At 41.2% G+C, this 12,806-nt stretch overlaps 1 protein-coding gene across 3 annotated transcripts in view; it reads right to left on the reverse strand.

Annotated features, from left to right (window-relative positions):
• Positions 1-12,806, reverse strand: part of IL17RD (interleukin 17 receptor D) — a 199,576-nt gene that overhangs the window by 54,175 nt on the left and 132,595 nt on the right. For all 3 annotated transcript variants that reach the window (XM_069206466.1, XM_069206465.1, XM_069206467.1), the window contains 4 exons: positions 12,043-12,108; positions 11,254-11,308; positions 7,434-7,544; positions 4,107-4,291 (listed from right to left, as the gene is read on the reverse strand). In XM_069206466.1, the coding sequence (XP_069062567.1) occupies positions 4,107-4,291; positions 7,434-7,544; positions 11,254-11,308; positions 12,043-12,108 (417 nt within the window). The remainder of the gene's footprint in view (positions 1-4,106; positions 4,292-7,433; positions 7,545-11,253; positions 11,309-12,042; positions 12,109-12,806) is intronic.

Raw genomic sequence — 12,806 nt, forward strand, 5'->3', positions numbered from 1 at the left:
CGGTCTATCATCACTAGATCTTCTAACTGACCCCGTAACTGAGACCACTGTCCTAATAGGCTTTAGAGTAACAGATGCAAGGGGTACAATGGCAACACAGGAGGCCATCATCCCTGGGAGATGCACGAGTCTCCTCACTGCGAGTTGTTGATTTTTCTGAAACAACGTTTGGAAACTCTTGATTCTTGCACAACTGGGATAGGCTAATACTATTTGTCTGTTTAGAATAGGCCCTAGGTATGGCTGAAACCGCAGAGGTTGAAGGTGAGATTTTGTGATATTGATGAAGAACCCTAAGCATTGGAGCAGATCTATTGTAACCTGAGTGTGTTGTTGACACTGTTCATGAGTGCTGGCTTTGATAAGCCTGAACATGCACTTTTTGTCTGCGTAGATAGGCTGCTACCACCACTAGGCATTTGGTGAATACCAGAGGTGCAGTAGTGATGACTCCATTGGAGTTAGAAATTAGGAAACTCAAAGAGAAAGGTGTGACTGAGAAAATTGAGAGCTTCGAGTGGTTGGCCCCGATAGTTTTGCCCTTTAAGGATGGTGGCAGAGAGATTTGAGTGCATGTTGACCTAAGAGAGTTAAATTAACACATATGGGTGGACAGACACCCATTACCAAACATTTCTGAAACTCTGGCAACAATAAAGGAGGCAAAGGTGTTCAGTGTGATGGATTTGTCCTCCGCTTACTACCAGGTAAAGCTACATCCTGGTTCTAGACCTCTAACAATATTTGTGACCCCTTTGCGAGCTTTCAAATTTATTAGAATGCTGATGCTCTAGCTTCAGCTGCTGCATGCTTTCAAAGAGTTATGAAGAAGGTTTAGATGGGTTGAACAAGATGTTATTTTTCCAGGAAGATCTATTGGATATGGCAAGGATCAACAGGAGCATGATGATATATTGTGAAGAGTACTGAAAAGGTTACAAGAGGCTGGTTTAGTTATAAAAAAGAAAAGTATAAATTTAGGGTATCAGCTAGAATTTATTTAGGACACACCATTTCAGGTGAAGAAATAAGTCAGAAACTAGACTTAGCGAACTGTATTGTGGAAGCTCCAGAGCCTGAAAATAAAGACCAAGTATGCTTATTTCTGGGGCTAGCAGAATTCTGTTCCACGTTCATCCACATTTTTGCCAGCATCTCTCAGCCATTAAGGCTGTTACTAGAAAGGGTTCCCAATTCAACCGGTCAGAAGAATGTAACCAAGCTTTCAAAAACAATTTTAAGAATAGGAATGTTACCAACTTTGGGCCACTTTGATGTCAGCAAGAAAAAGATTATTTCAACCGATGCCAGCCTTAAAGGGTTAGGTGCAGTTCTAGCTCAGGTCGTCAAGGGTAACTTGGAGGTAGTGGCTTTTGCATCTTGCTCATTGAAGGGAGCTGTAGAAAGGTATTTGGTTATTGAGCGAGAGGCATTAGCAATGTATTTGGCAATACACCACTTTAAATTCTTTTTGTGGGGTATATCTTTCACGGTTGTATCATAAGCTACCGACTCATGTTTTTTTGTGTAGAGAGATGGAGAATTTATCTCCCACGATCAAATGTTGGACTGGAGGCTTGTCCAATTACAGTTTCAATGTAGAATATGTGCCAGGATCCACAAACTACATGGCACATTGCCTGTCAAGGTTACTGATTGATCAGGAGGTGAATAATTCAGAAGATACAAAAAACATTTGTGCAGAGACAACGGTGGGTTGGGTTTGCGAAACAACTTTAGAAGACCATGAATGAGAAGTTGCCAACTCAAATGATTTAGAATTTTTAGTTCTAAAATAATTTATTGTAAAGGGTTGGCCAAGTAAGAAAGAAGTACTTACTGCAGTAGACAGTTTTTTTCAATGTGAAGGATGAACTTAGCATAGTTGAAGGAAAGATATTTAGAGGGAAATGAATAGTGCCCCTAATGACTGAGAGGTAAACTGATCAATTTGGCTCGCAAGGGACATTTGGGTAGGAATTTGACCAAGGCAAGATTGCGAAAATGGTATTGGTGGCCAAGGATGGATCATGAATTTGAAGATGTAGTAAAGGATTGTTGGCATTGTGCAAATAACGACAAGTCCAAGAAAGCCAATTTAGCACCCTTTTCTCCCATTGTAATCCGTAAAGAACCATGGACTAAATTAGGATTGGACATTGCTGGCCATTTTGACCTTATGGCTCATGATGAACGTTATGTTATTCTATTGGTTGATTACACTTCAAAATATGTCGCCACAAAAGGCGTGGCTTCTGTAAATACAAGGACGTTACTGAATTCTTGAAAGAAGAATTTCCAGGGGAGTACCCAAAACCATAGTAACTGACAATGGGGTACAATCGGTGTCCCAATAGATAGAAGATTTCCTCAGGGACTTATCTACTACACATTTCAAAACAGCTCTTTATTCTCCACAGGTAAATGGTCTAGCAGAAAGCATAAACAAGATTGTGAAAAGTTGTGCACAGCATGCACTCTAATAAAAGGTATTTTAAAGACATAGTGAGGGAAACTTGGTGGGAACATACTGTAACACCTAATAGTGTGACATAAATTTCTCCTTTCGTTGTACTCAGAGGAAAGAAACCACACTGCAAATTAAACCCCGTTTGGTTGAATTTAAACAATATCTGGATGATCAGTTTTCTGAAGAAGATTTGAGTGTGCATAGGGTGAATCACCAAAAGAAATATAAAACGAGATTTGATATCTAAAATTGTGTACATGAAGCAAATTGAAAGAATGATGACAGAGTGATGTTGAAGAAACCAGGCATTATGAAGAAAAGACGTTCAGATTTATGGGACCTTTTGTAATCGTCCCCATAAAGGGAAATGTAGCAGTCTTAGACTGTGATGTTGGAAACATGTCTAGGTTGACAAAAGTGAATGATTCGTTCATCCCAGATGTGAGAATAGATAAACCTGATGCTGAGGAGTCATGGTGTACTGATAACTTTTCAAGTAAGAGAAAGAGATTCCAACCTTACTGGCATAAGGAGTATGTAATGGATGGAAGACCAAATATAAAGAAGAATACAAATGTGTTGAAAGTTGTATCCGTTGTTAATGATTTAACTATGTACACTATTGTTATTTGATGTTTTCTGTAAGTTTACAAACTTATTCATCACATTTCAATTAATTATGTATTATTTTACAGAGTACACATTTTGTTTCCAAAAGGAATTTTAGAGGGTCGGACATTTCTAGTTGTTTTGTTATAAACCTAGATGAAAATATTTCAATTTTTATTATAAGTTGTAAAGGGGGAAGATATGTTGTGTTTACACCTGTATCTGGTCCGTCAATAAGCTGGCCTGATGACAGGCCTGGAATATTACCGATGTGACTGTGTGTCACCACATTTCATGCATTCACTGGACCAGGATTTGAACTATGAGTGACAGTTGGGAGCTGGTCACCATCCTGGCAGGTTGGTGGTTTGGCTTGTACTATGTACTATTTGGAAGAAAGTATAATTTGAACTTATCGAAGCCATGTTGCTAGCAGTGATTTTCTAAAATATGAAAAAATGGCTACAATTACATTCAATGGTAGATCAGCAGAGTTTTCGCGCTATTACTTCACCGAAGAAGGAACGGCTGAAGTGTTCGCTGAACACTAGGTGTCGCCCTTGACGTATTAATAAAACGCTGTGGAAGTTATTTGCTTCGTCTAGCGAAACACTGTAGCAAAAAATAACGCTTTCCTACGTCATGGACTAAAAACAGTCATTAAAAGCAGTTTTACGTAGAATTCTAGCGCATACACACACGTTTACAAATCAAGCAGCACCTCTCAGGACTGCTGCCTTTTTATTATATATTTTGTTGTCCGTGAAAGGACACGTGCTAGTCACATGCAAATTTGCAGTTTTTCGTTGTTCACCAACCTCCATCATGGTCCAAAAGGAGTCGGAATAATTCATGGGACGTAACAGTAACTACGTCACTGGCAGAACGCTCGACACATGGCAAGGAAAAATAAGGTTTATGTGAACTGTCCTTTGATTGCGAACCACGTGTTTGGCTGATACCGGTTGCATACTGTTTTGCATTTGAGCATATTTTGGACAAAGTGCACACTGAATGATGTAGCTACCTCACAGCCGCAGAAGTCCTGCAGAAAGGACGCGAAGCACTGGATGACGTTGATGTGCTTGGGGCAGTCTCTGCTGGAGTAGCAAATGAACACTTTGGGCCGGTGTCGGGGTCTCTCCACGGGTAGCGCTGCAGAGTACGCCGAGGATTCGGAGCTTTCTTCGTCCAAGTGAGAATAAATGTTTTCTAGAATGGAAAGCGAGGACATATTAACAATTCAGGTTCTTGTGGAGAAACAATACACAATTGGCTGGCAAGTGAGTGGCGGGAATCTGCCACTCATTAGCCTTACATGGTCGCCCCTGATTCGTCCTTAAGTGGGACCCTGGCCTACAAAGGGTGACCTGTGCGGGAGCCGCCCAGGCTGTCTATGGTCACTTTCTGCCACAGGAATTTCTCTATCCAGGCTGTTCCACTTCCTTTACAGCAGCCGCGCGGTCATTACAGCATAGCATAGCATAGCATAGCATAGCATTGCATTGCATTGCATTGCATTGCATTGCATTGCATTACACTACACTACACTACACTACACTACAACACACACACACGCACGCACGCACGCACGCGCACGCGCACACACGAGAGGCACTGGCAAATTTGGACATCTTTATGGAAAGGTATGAAACTTTTTTTCAACAGTTTTCTCTACCAGAGCAAATGTTCTAAGCTTTTGATCTTTTCAGGAAGTTCATTTCACCGTTTTGCTACTTTATAGACAAATGCCTTGGCATGGGCCTAAGCCTGTCTATCTTTTAGACGACAGTATTGTTCTTTACAGAGCATCTCAGTCAGTGTGTGGGAATACGTTGAATGATTAAGTACACAATGTAAAATGGAGATTGTAAATAGAGTCTCCTATGGGTTAAAGTCAACATATCGAATCGATTGCATGCCTTCACAGGGAACCAATATACACCTGTCAACACAAACATAAGATGGGTGTTTCCTCATGTTGTGTTATAAATAATTAAATATGATGATGTGTGTGCTAATTTAGGTTTTGTTAACGATGAAAACTGTAGAATGAAGTAAAATAATTTAACGTTTTGGGATTATTGATGGCAAAATATATTGTGCTCAAAAGTTTCTTCAAAATGACATCTTGGCAGGAGAATTTTCACACACAATGGGCGTTTTTAAAGCTGCTGCATGTAAAGAAAAAAAAAACATTAAATACACTAGCACAATCATGAATTCTACCCAAGACAGTAGAGGAACTGCAATTTAAAGCAGCTCTAATCATTTTCTAGTTTGTAAGGACTTGCAAGTAGTAGCACATCCAGTGTGTCAAGGGCCCTAGTGCCAGGAAGGCAAAGCCCCCTGGCTGCTGTTTGAATCATAAAATGCAGTGATAATCAGGGTTTAGTGGACCCCCACGTCTCGGGGACCCAGTTCACCTGCTGCAGCAATGGAAGCTACGCATCTGCTTGCAAGTGCTGGATACAATCATAAGCTATGCCGTAGCTCAAGAAGTTCCGATAGTGGATTTTAGAACTGATACAATTCCGCTTGATCACTGAACCGAGGTTTTTCAGAACAGTTGCCCAGTGAACACCTAAAGTTTACATACTAGTTTGATTTCACTGCTGGGGTTATCCTCCCTTTATACAGAGATGTGCATCATGATGCACCCTCTTTGCTTTTATTATTTTCATGATTCACACCCTAGCTTTTCATTTTCATGAGGCAACCGTTTGGTTTTCACTTCAATGAGGGATCCTTTTAGTTTTTATTTTCACAATGCACCGCCTATTTTATTTTTTTATTTTTTACAAGGCACCCCTTGTTTTTTTTATTTTTACAATGTACCTCTGTTTTTTAATTTTACAAGGCACCCCTTGTTTTTTATTTGGCGTGGGTATGCTACGTACATATGTGCTTCACAGCGCTGCCAGTGTTATGGTTCATCCAGTTATTACTTCGAATTTGCCACAGAACACCCATACTTTTTCAGGGCGCCTAGACAGCTCGAAATCTACTTTCATAGAATCAACATGCCCGTGAAGTGAAGTAGAAGATTTATGAAACAAGATGTGCCGAGCCTGCGCAAAGGCAGTAAAAAGTGAAGCCGAGCAACGTGGCCCATACATGAGACTGCAAATTATTTATGAGGATTGGGATCCCTGCCCCCACGCCGCTTGTGTGGATGCCAACATCAAAAGCGGACAGGCCTGTTATTCCACCGGGTATTCCGCTGGTGGGTTTGAGGCCCCAAGAGGACGGGTTTGGAAGCCCAGTGCGCGCCTGGTGCCCCTGCCCCGCAGGCTTTGAGAGAATCTCCCTAAATGAGATAGAGAGTAGATGAAGTGGGAACAGGGTAGTGCCCACATAAAAGGGGAACAAGAGATCCAAGTGATACTGGAATAAAAATAGATTTTTTTTTTTTTAAAGCAAAAATAGCTTTCACGAAGATGAACTCTGCATCTTGGGAATACTATTCAATTTGAAAAATCCTAGGACGGAGGAGGAACATTCTCCAGAACAGGGTGAGCTTCTCCGGAGTAAGAAACTTTACATGCCCCTGTTTGCACTACGGACGGTAGATGGTCCACCAAAGGTACAGATGGAAACATTTGTCAACCCCTGGATGGTTAGCTTCCTCGAAAAGTGAATAAGCAGCTTAAAAAAATGTTTTGCAGGGAAACACGTGTTACTCAGGACTACACACAAAAACCAAGGGCAAGTAACAGTGAAGATCACTCAAAAGTGACAAAACCCATTTCTAAGAATTTCTAAACCTGTGGTAAATCAGGCTATGTCTGAACGATCACTCATGGGAAAAATCTAAATTTGGTCACATAAAAACCACAGGGATTAAACATTTTGATAGAATAGAAATTTTAAAGTCACTGAAGAAAATGTGTTGACAAAACTTTCAGCAAAGGTTACCAACTGCACATCTGTCGGCCTTTGGGGCAGGCGCAAAAACACTGACGATTGAGTTGCCTGGGATTGTCCAACATTGGTCTTAAATGGCAAAATCAGTGCCAGATTTTCTGAACCACACAATGTATTTACATGAATGAGTAATAAAGAGACGGTGGATAACAGCCGGGAAAGGATCCAACACTCGTGGACTAACACTGGACACTAATGGAGTAATTACCATTAAATTCACAACAGAGGATAATTAAAACCTCTTTGTGAACAGCGACCTCTGCAGCTTGCTATGTACCTTCACCTTTTCAAAAAGACACTTGTGTTACAGTAGGTGGCCAATAGGTTACTACACAATAGAGCAACTACTGTGCTGTAACCTTTTTTTGAAGTGCACCTTCAAGTACAGGAGCCATAGTACAAGCACAAGATGAAAAATATGTCATACCTTGTTGCTTTTTCCGGCACATCACAGTGAAGAGTGTAGCAAATGCAGATATTAGCACCAGCGGGACTGTGATAGCAATCGCCCGTATAGGACCAGCCCATGGGGAATGCACTGTAAATAAGGAACATAGTTAGCATACATACAGGTTATCACAGATTATTAAAGAGATAAACACAAAAAAAAAAAAAAGTGTGCTACACAAATCAATCCACATGCTAATAAAACGTGCATATCTGAGAGTCTAAAATCCCATAATTAGAAACATAACGCTCAGAAATTCTTAAGCTGTGAGGCTGAGCCCGCCTTCCAAGTGTTTTTCCAGGCTCCTTGCAAGAAAACTCTGAATGGATGAGACAGTTAAAGCTGGAAAAATACAACGTGACAGGGCTGGGCCACAACACCGTTTTTGTAGATCTGGCCCTTTCAGCCATGATGAGCTGTGCGCGGTAGTGCATGAGCCAAAATGGAACCTGAGCAGCTCCAACACTTCCACATCACAAATGATCAACCATTTTCCATGCTGTGCAAATCTCACACACGGAAGGAGTCCTAAAAACGTGACTGGGCTCTGGCCCAAGACCTGGTAAACGATATCCTTTCCGAAAGTCTCCTCGCTCTCGCAAAGCAGAATCCTACGTGACACTTCGTTGTTGTGGAGAAGCAGAACAGTCAAGCATTCAACAACTAATACTCTGAACTAGTGTGCCATGAAGTTTGTGAGCAGAATATGAAATACTTTATGAAACTTTCTACAAATCCACAAGAAATTCGCACAGGGACAAAATTCCAAAAGGAGACCAAAGAACACAAACAAAAAAAGTAACACAATAGTCTCATAAAAATAAAAAAAATATGTTGTTTATAGCCAGTCAAAGGGTATATAGTCTACATCATAATCAGATGAAAGAAAAAAGGGGTGCAAGTTAGAGTACCCAACACCAAAAGACCACCGCACTACCCGGAAAGGCCAGCTACCAAATGTAGAGTCCCGATGCAGCAGGGCTTTTTGCTTCAGGAGTGGACTAGGAAGAAAAAACTGCCATGGCTCTAACCTTCATCACCAGCCCCTCCTGGCATGGCCCCCACCTCCCGTGCCCCCATCTTCACCCATTGCAGCATGGATCGCTACGCCATCTGCACCTCTGTGATTCTGCCCCTTTAGCACAGGACCCCTGGATCCCAAAAGTCTTGGAAATTTACTCATAACTCGGGGATAAACTTCCATAACTCACATTAAACAAGCATTTACAATGCAATGGGTCTCGTGTTTGCTCGAGTTAGAGCCATTAGCACTGTAAACTCCTAACCAGAATTTTCTTGCCACATAAACTGAAAATTAAAAGTAAAACAGTTTCACAAAAGCGAGCCGATTCACAGCACCATGGCCGCCATGAGCATCAGTTTGAAGAGAGATACAAAAGGAAAAAGAAGTTCACTCGCAGTCAAACTTATTGGCAAAAGTGCAATTAGTCTTGTAACAAGGGTGATGGCCAAGTCGGTAACAAAACCTCCCCAAGGAGGGACAAACATAAACCATTTACCAATGTCATCAATGGATTTTTAAAGGGCAAGCCCTGGAACGAGTGGTAGTGATGGGCGTGAGGTGGGCATGGTTAAAAGCCCAGATACATACCAACATGTTAAAAAAGCAGCGCTTGCACGCTACTATGCTCGACCTAAAAATTTTGTTCCGGGACATATTCTCAGATTTCTGTGCAAGACCACCATGGTTTTGTACAGAACAAATGCTGGTGGAAATGGCATCCAATGGCCGAGTAAATTCGATAGTACACCGGCTCTTATGGTGGTTGTAAAATGGGATTTCCCAAAGGAGCCAACTGCTACCCCTGCATTGGGAACACGGCTCAACCCGTTCTTAACAAAGGACAGAAAGATGCTCCTATGTCCTGTTACCGTTGTCCTGTAATGAAGACCAAAGGCAGTTACACAGTAAGTGGCACAGGCTCTCAACTGAAGTGCTGCCCAATAAAACATCCTCAGTATGAACGGATTCTACCGCTCTTATAAAAAAAATACCAAACTTCTCATCTATCTGCTTACAGAGACTATAGCTTCTTGATAGAAACTCTTTTTCCTATAAAGCTACTTCAGCGGATTCACAATCCGATTGCAAATACAAACTCTAAAAGGCAAAGGTATATTTTCATTAAAGTTGTTTTTTCCTTTAGTAGCAGCTTTTGAACATACACTGCACAGCACGCTTAAGCAGAGCACACGTCACAACAGTACAGGCATGACATGAATGCTGGTAGATGAGCCACAAGAAATCATACAACATGCAGGTGTTTAAAAAACTATTGTGGATGTTTTTAGAGACGGTGTGAAAACATGGAGATTCATGAGGGTGGTCTTCGAAGGTGAGGAGCTTTGAGGTGCAGGCTGGGAGGATGAGGCATATATCATAGGGGAGGGCGTTTGAGTGGTGGGCACCTGATCAGGTCAAAATATTGAAGATGAGAACTCAGGGTTCTGAACCAAAGGCTGATGTGGGATGATCCAACTGTGCTTAAACCCTGAAGTTGGTGAATTGATAAAAATGCAAAGATGGTAGAGTGAAAACCGGAAAAACAGCGCTGGCAGATGTATTCAAAAGTTACAAACCCCCCTGATACCTTCAAGTAAGGGGCCGGTGCAAGGCCATTATTTTCAGTAGTACAATAAACCAGTCAAGTGGTTAGAGTAGTATGCATCAAGACTGCCCAGCTCTTGACCATTGTCAATCTTAAATATCTAGAATATGATACAGATGACCTTTTAGACAAATAAAACATAAAAGCTTCCCTGTGGTTATTTATTGCAGTGTGTCTTTAGGCATCTGTATTGGCCAAAGCATCCCACCTCAACTGCGATTCAAAGTCTATTGGATAAACTCATTGGCTTCTTTAGTGTTCTGGGAGGAATGTGATTTTGTTTGTATCTTTTGCAATAATAAAGGGTGGTGAACGTTTTTGGGGGTTTGGGGTACTAATCACAGTATTTCTTCTGCTGGATGTGCTGAAGTCAGAGGGAATGTATCAAGTGTTACTGCATACCAGAAGTTCCATCACTGTGCAAGGACCTCTGGATGCTTTTGTGTCCATGCTCTTTGTGGAGTATTGTCTCCTAGATTTGATTGTGGCACTGTTGCATTTGTAGAGGAAGTGTGTGTATTTTGTCTAAGAAGCCCATATTCTACACAAAATACAAAACTGCAGAAGTCTCTTCCATCTTGCACTTTTCAATACTTTGACTTTCTCCCATTTCACCAACTCCCCCATAGATAAAGATATGATTCACAAAGGCCTTATTCAGCAGCTGTGATTTTACCTCCAGTCAGACCCTGACACCGGTGATGAATGGGACCTGCTCACCGGTCCTGTTGCCACCAGACTGCAGTACCTTCTTTATGAGGGGTTTGAGGTCCCCTCTTTAACTGTACCGTCTGCTCACCGCTGATGAACTTACAGTTGATGGCTAACAAGAACCTCTACTCGCACTACTGTCCACTGTAATGAGCTGAAATCTTGTGAAGTAATTTGCCAAACAATATCTTCACTACTCACAAATTTCCTAACTGAATCACCCATTCTCTTACCTTTGATCGGCAGAGATGGGGATTAGATAGGCCTAATTTATAAGCAACCTTAACTACAACTAAATTAAGTACAAGAAAAACTGAAGTTGCAAATAGAAATCAGTTTATCCATTTGAAAGTATCGCCCTTGTCCAGGTTGACAATGAAACCAGCAGACCCGGGTGCTATGATGAAGTATCTTTCTACACATAACGCATAACGGAGTACTTAAAAGCTGCTTCTTACCTGGTTTCAGGGTGTAAATCAACATTTTCCTCGTGGTATTTGTGTCATCAACAAGCTTGAAAATAAAAAGATATATATTTGTTGAAACAAAACATAACTGACTGAAAAAATACTTGATTATGCCAATTTTTTTTATAGAAGTGCTTGTTTCTTCTGCCGCAACATTTGTCAGTGAAGTTTACCAAAAAAAAAAAATGCAATATTCTTTCTGCCATGAATGTCAGTAACCAAAGGCCCTTTGAGCTTTGGTGGCAGGAAGTCACTATTTAGCCTGCATGGCCACAACATCCGTCTCCTTGTTTGGATAGAATTTTATATCAATCCACTACTGAAGAGGACTTGGCCCCTAGTCCTCCATCAAGCCCCCTTTTCTGGATAGAGCTACCTATCTCTAAATCTTCAAAACACGCACCATGTAGCTATAAAAACACAGAAATAATTAGGGTCATTTGGCTAAAAAAGAAGAACATTAAGCACAGCAAAGGAAATAATCTGGGTGAAATCAAAGAAAACGGAAACAAAATACATTTGCAAGAGCAGCATTGTCAATTTTTGCTGTTTAATAATGCACTAAAACTAATCTAATTATCTGACGCATATCCTGTTTAGCTGGAACCAGAATTTATTCACTGCTAAGTGTCCTTATGTCATTAAAAAACATGATTGCATAAGGTAAAAGCGATGGAGAAAACAGACATTTCGATGCAGACTTAATGATAAAAAATTGCAAATATATTGTTGGAAAAAAAGGCAATCCTTAGCAAGGCAAGTGAATTCAATAAGTTTTACCTCTATCACATAGTCACCAGGTGAAACATTCTGAAGAACACAGTTTGTCACTTCTGCATTATGGTCCTGTGTAAGAATGAGAATAATTTATTAGTACTTAGATACATACATCACGGCAAGGACAATGAAATTAGAAAAGCCTTTAAGGGAGGGGACTGTTCTTTTCTGACTTTTGCTATCCTGACAGATATCAATATTCTGATTAATCAGATTTTCAATAGGGAAATGGCTTCATTAGAATTCTAGTAACAGTGAGCATGTTAGATTTGGGCAGGCACTGTACAAAATGCACTAGAGCCACAGCTGTTTGTTGTGCATCCTCTTCAGCAACACCCATTGCGTAGACAACGCAAGAACCCATGCACATGAAACTGAGTGTTTCCTCACTTGCACAGGGACAACTCCATGACATGACATTGCCCATGTACCATCACCATAGGCCATGATCAAAAAGTTCTCCCTCTACACCAAGAAGGACGCGCTGACTGCTCACCACTCACAAGGTAGAGGAGAGGACTTGTACACATTCAAGATGCACTTTGAGTACCAAGGGTCGAGAGTCCCTCCAGACCTCCTCTAGCACCCCGAAGCAGGATGTGGTTACAAGTTTGCCAGTCAGGTTGCACCTTTGCCAAAACTAAGCCTAGTAGGAGGCTTTTCATCAGTATTTGTGCACCCTCGCAAGGGGCTGTGAAGGCCTCATAAAAGGCAGCATGCACCCTTGAGGGCCTTCAGGGGAAATGTTAGGTCCTTACAAATGACAA

The sequence above is a fragment of the Pleurodeles waltl genome, chromosome 9 (assembly GCF_031143425.1).
Source record: "Pleurodeles waltl isolate 20211129_DDA chromosome 9, aPleWal1.hap1.20221129, whole genome shotgun sequence".
NCBI lineage: Eukaryota > Metazoa > Chordata > Amphibia > Caudata > Salamandridae > Pleurodeles > Pleurodeles waltl.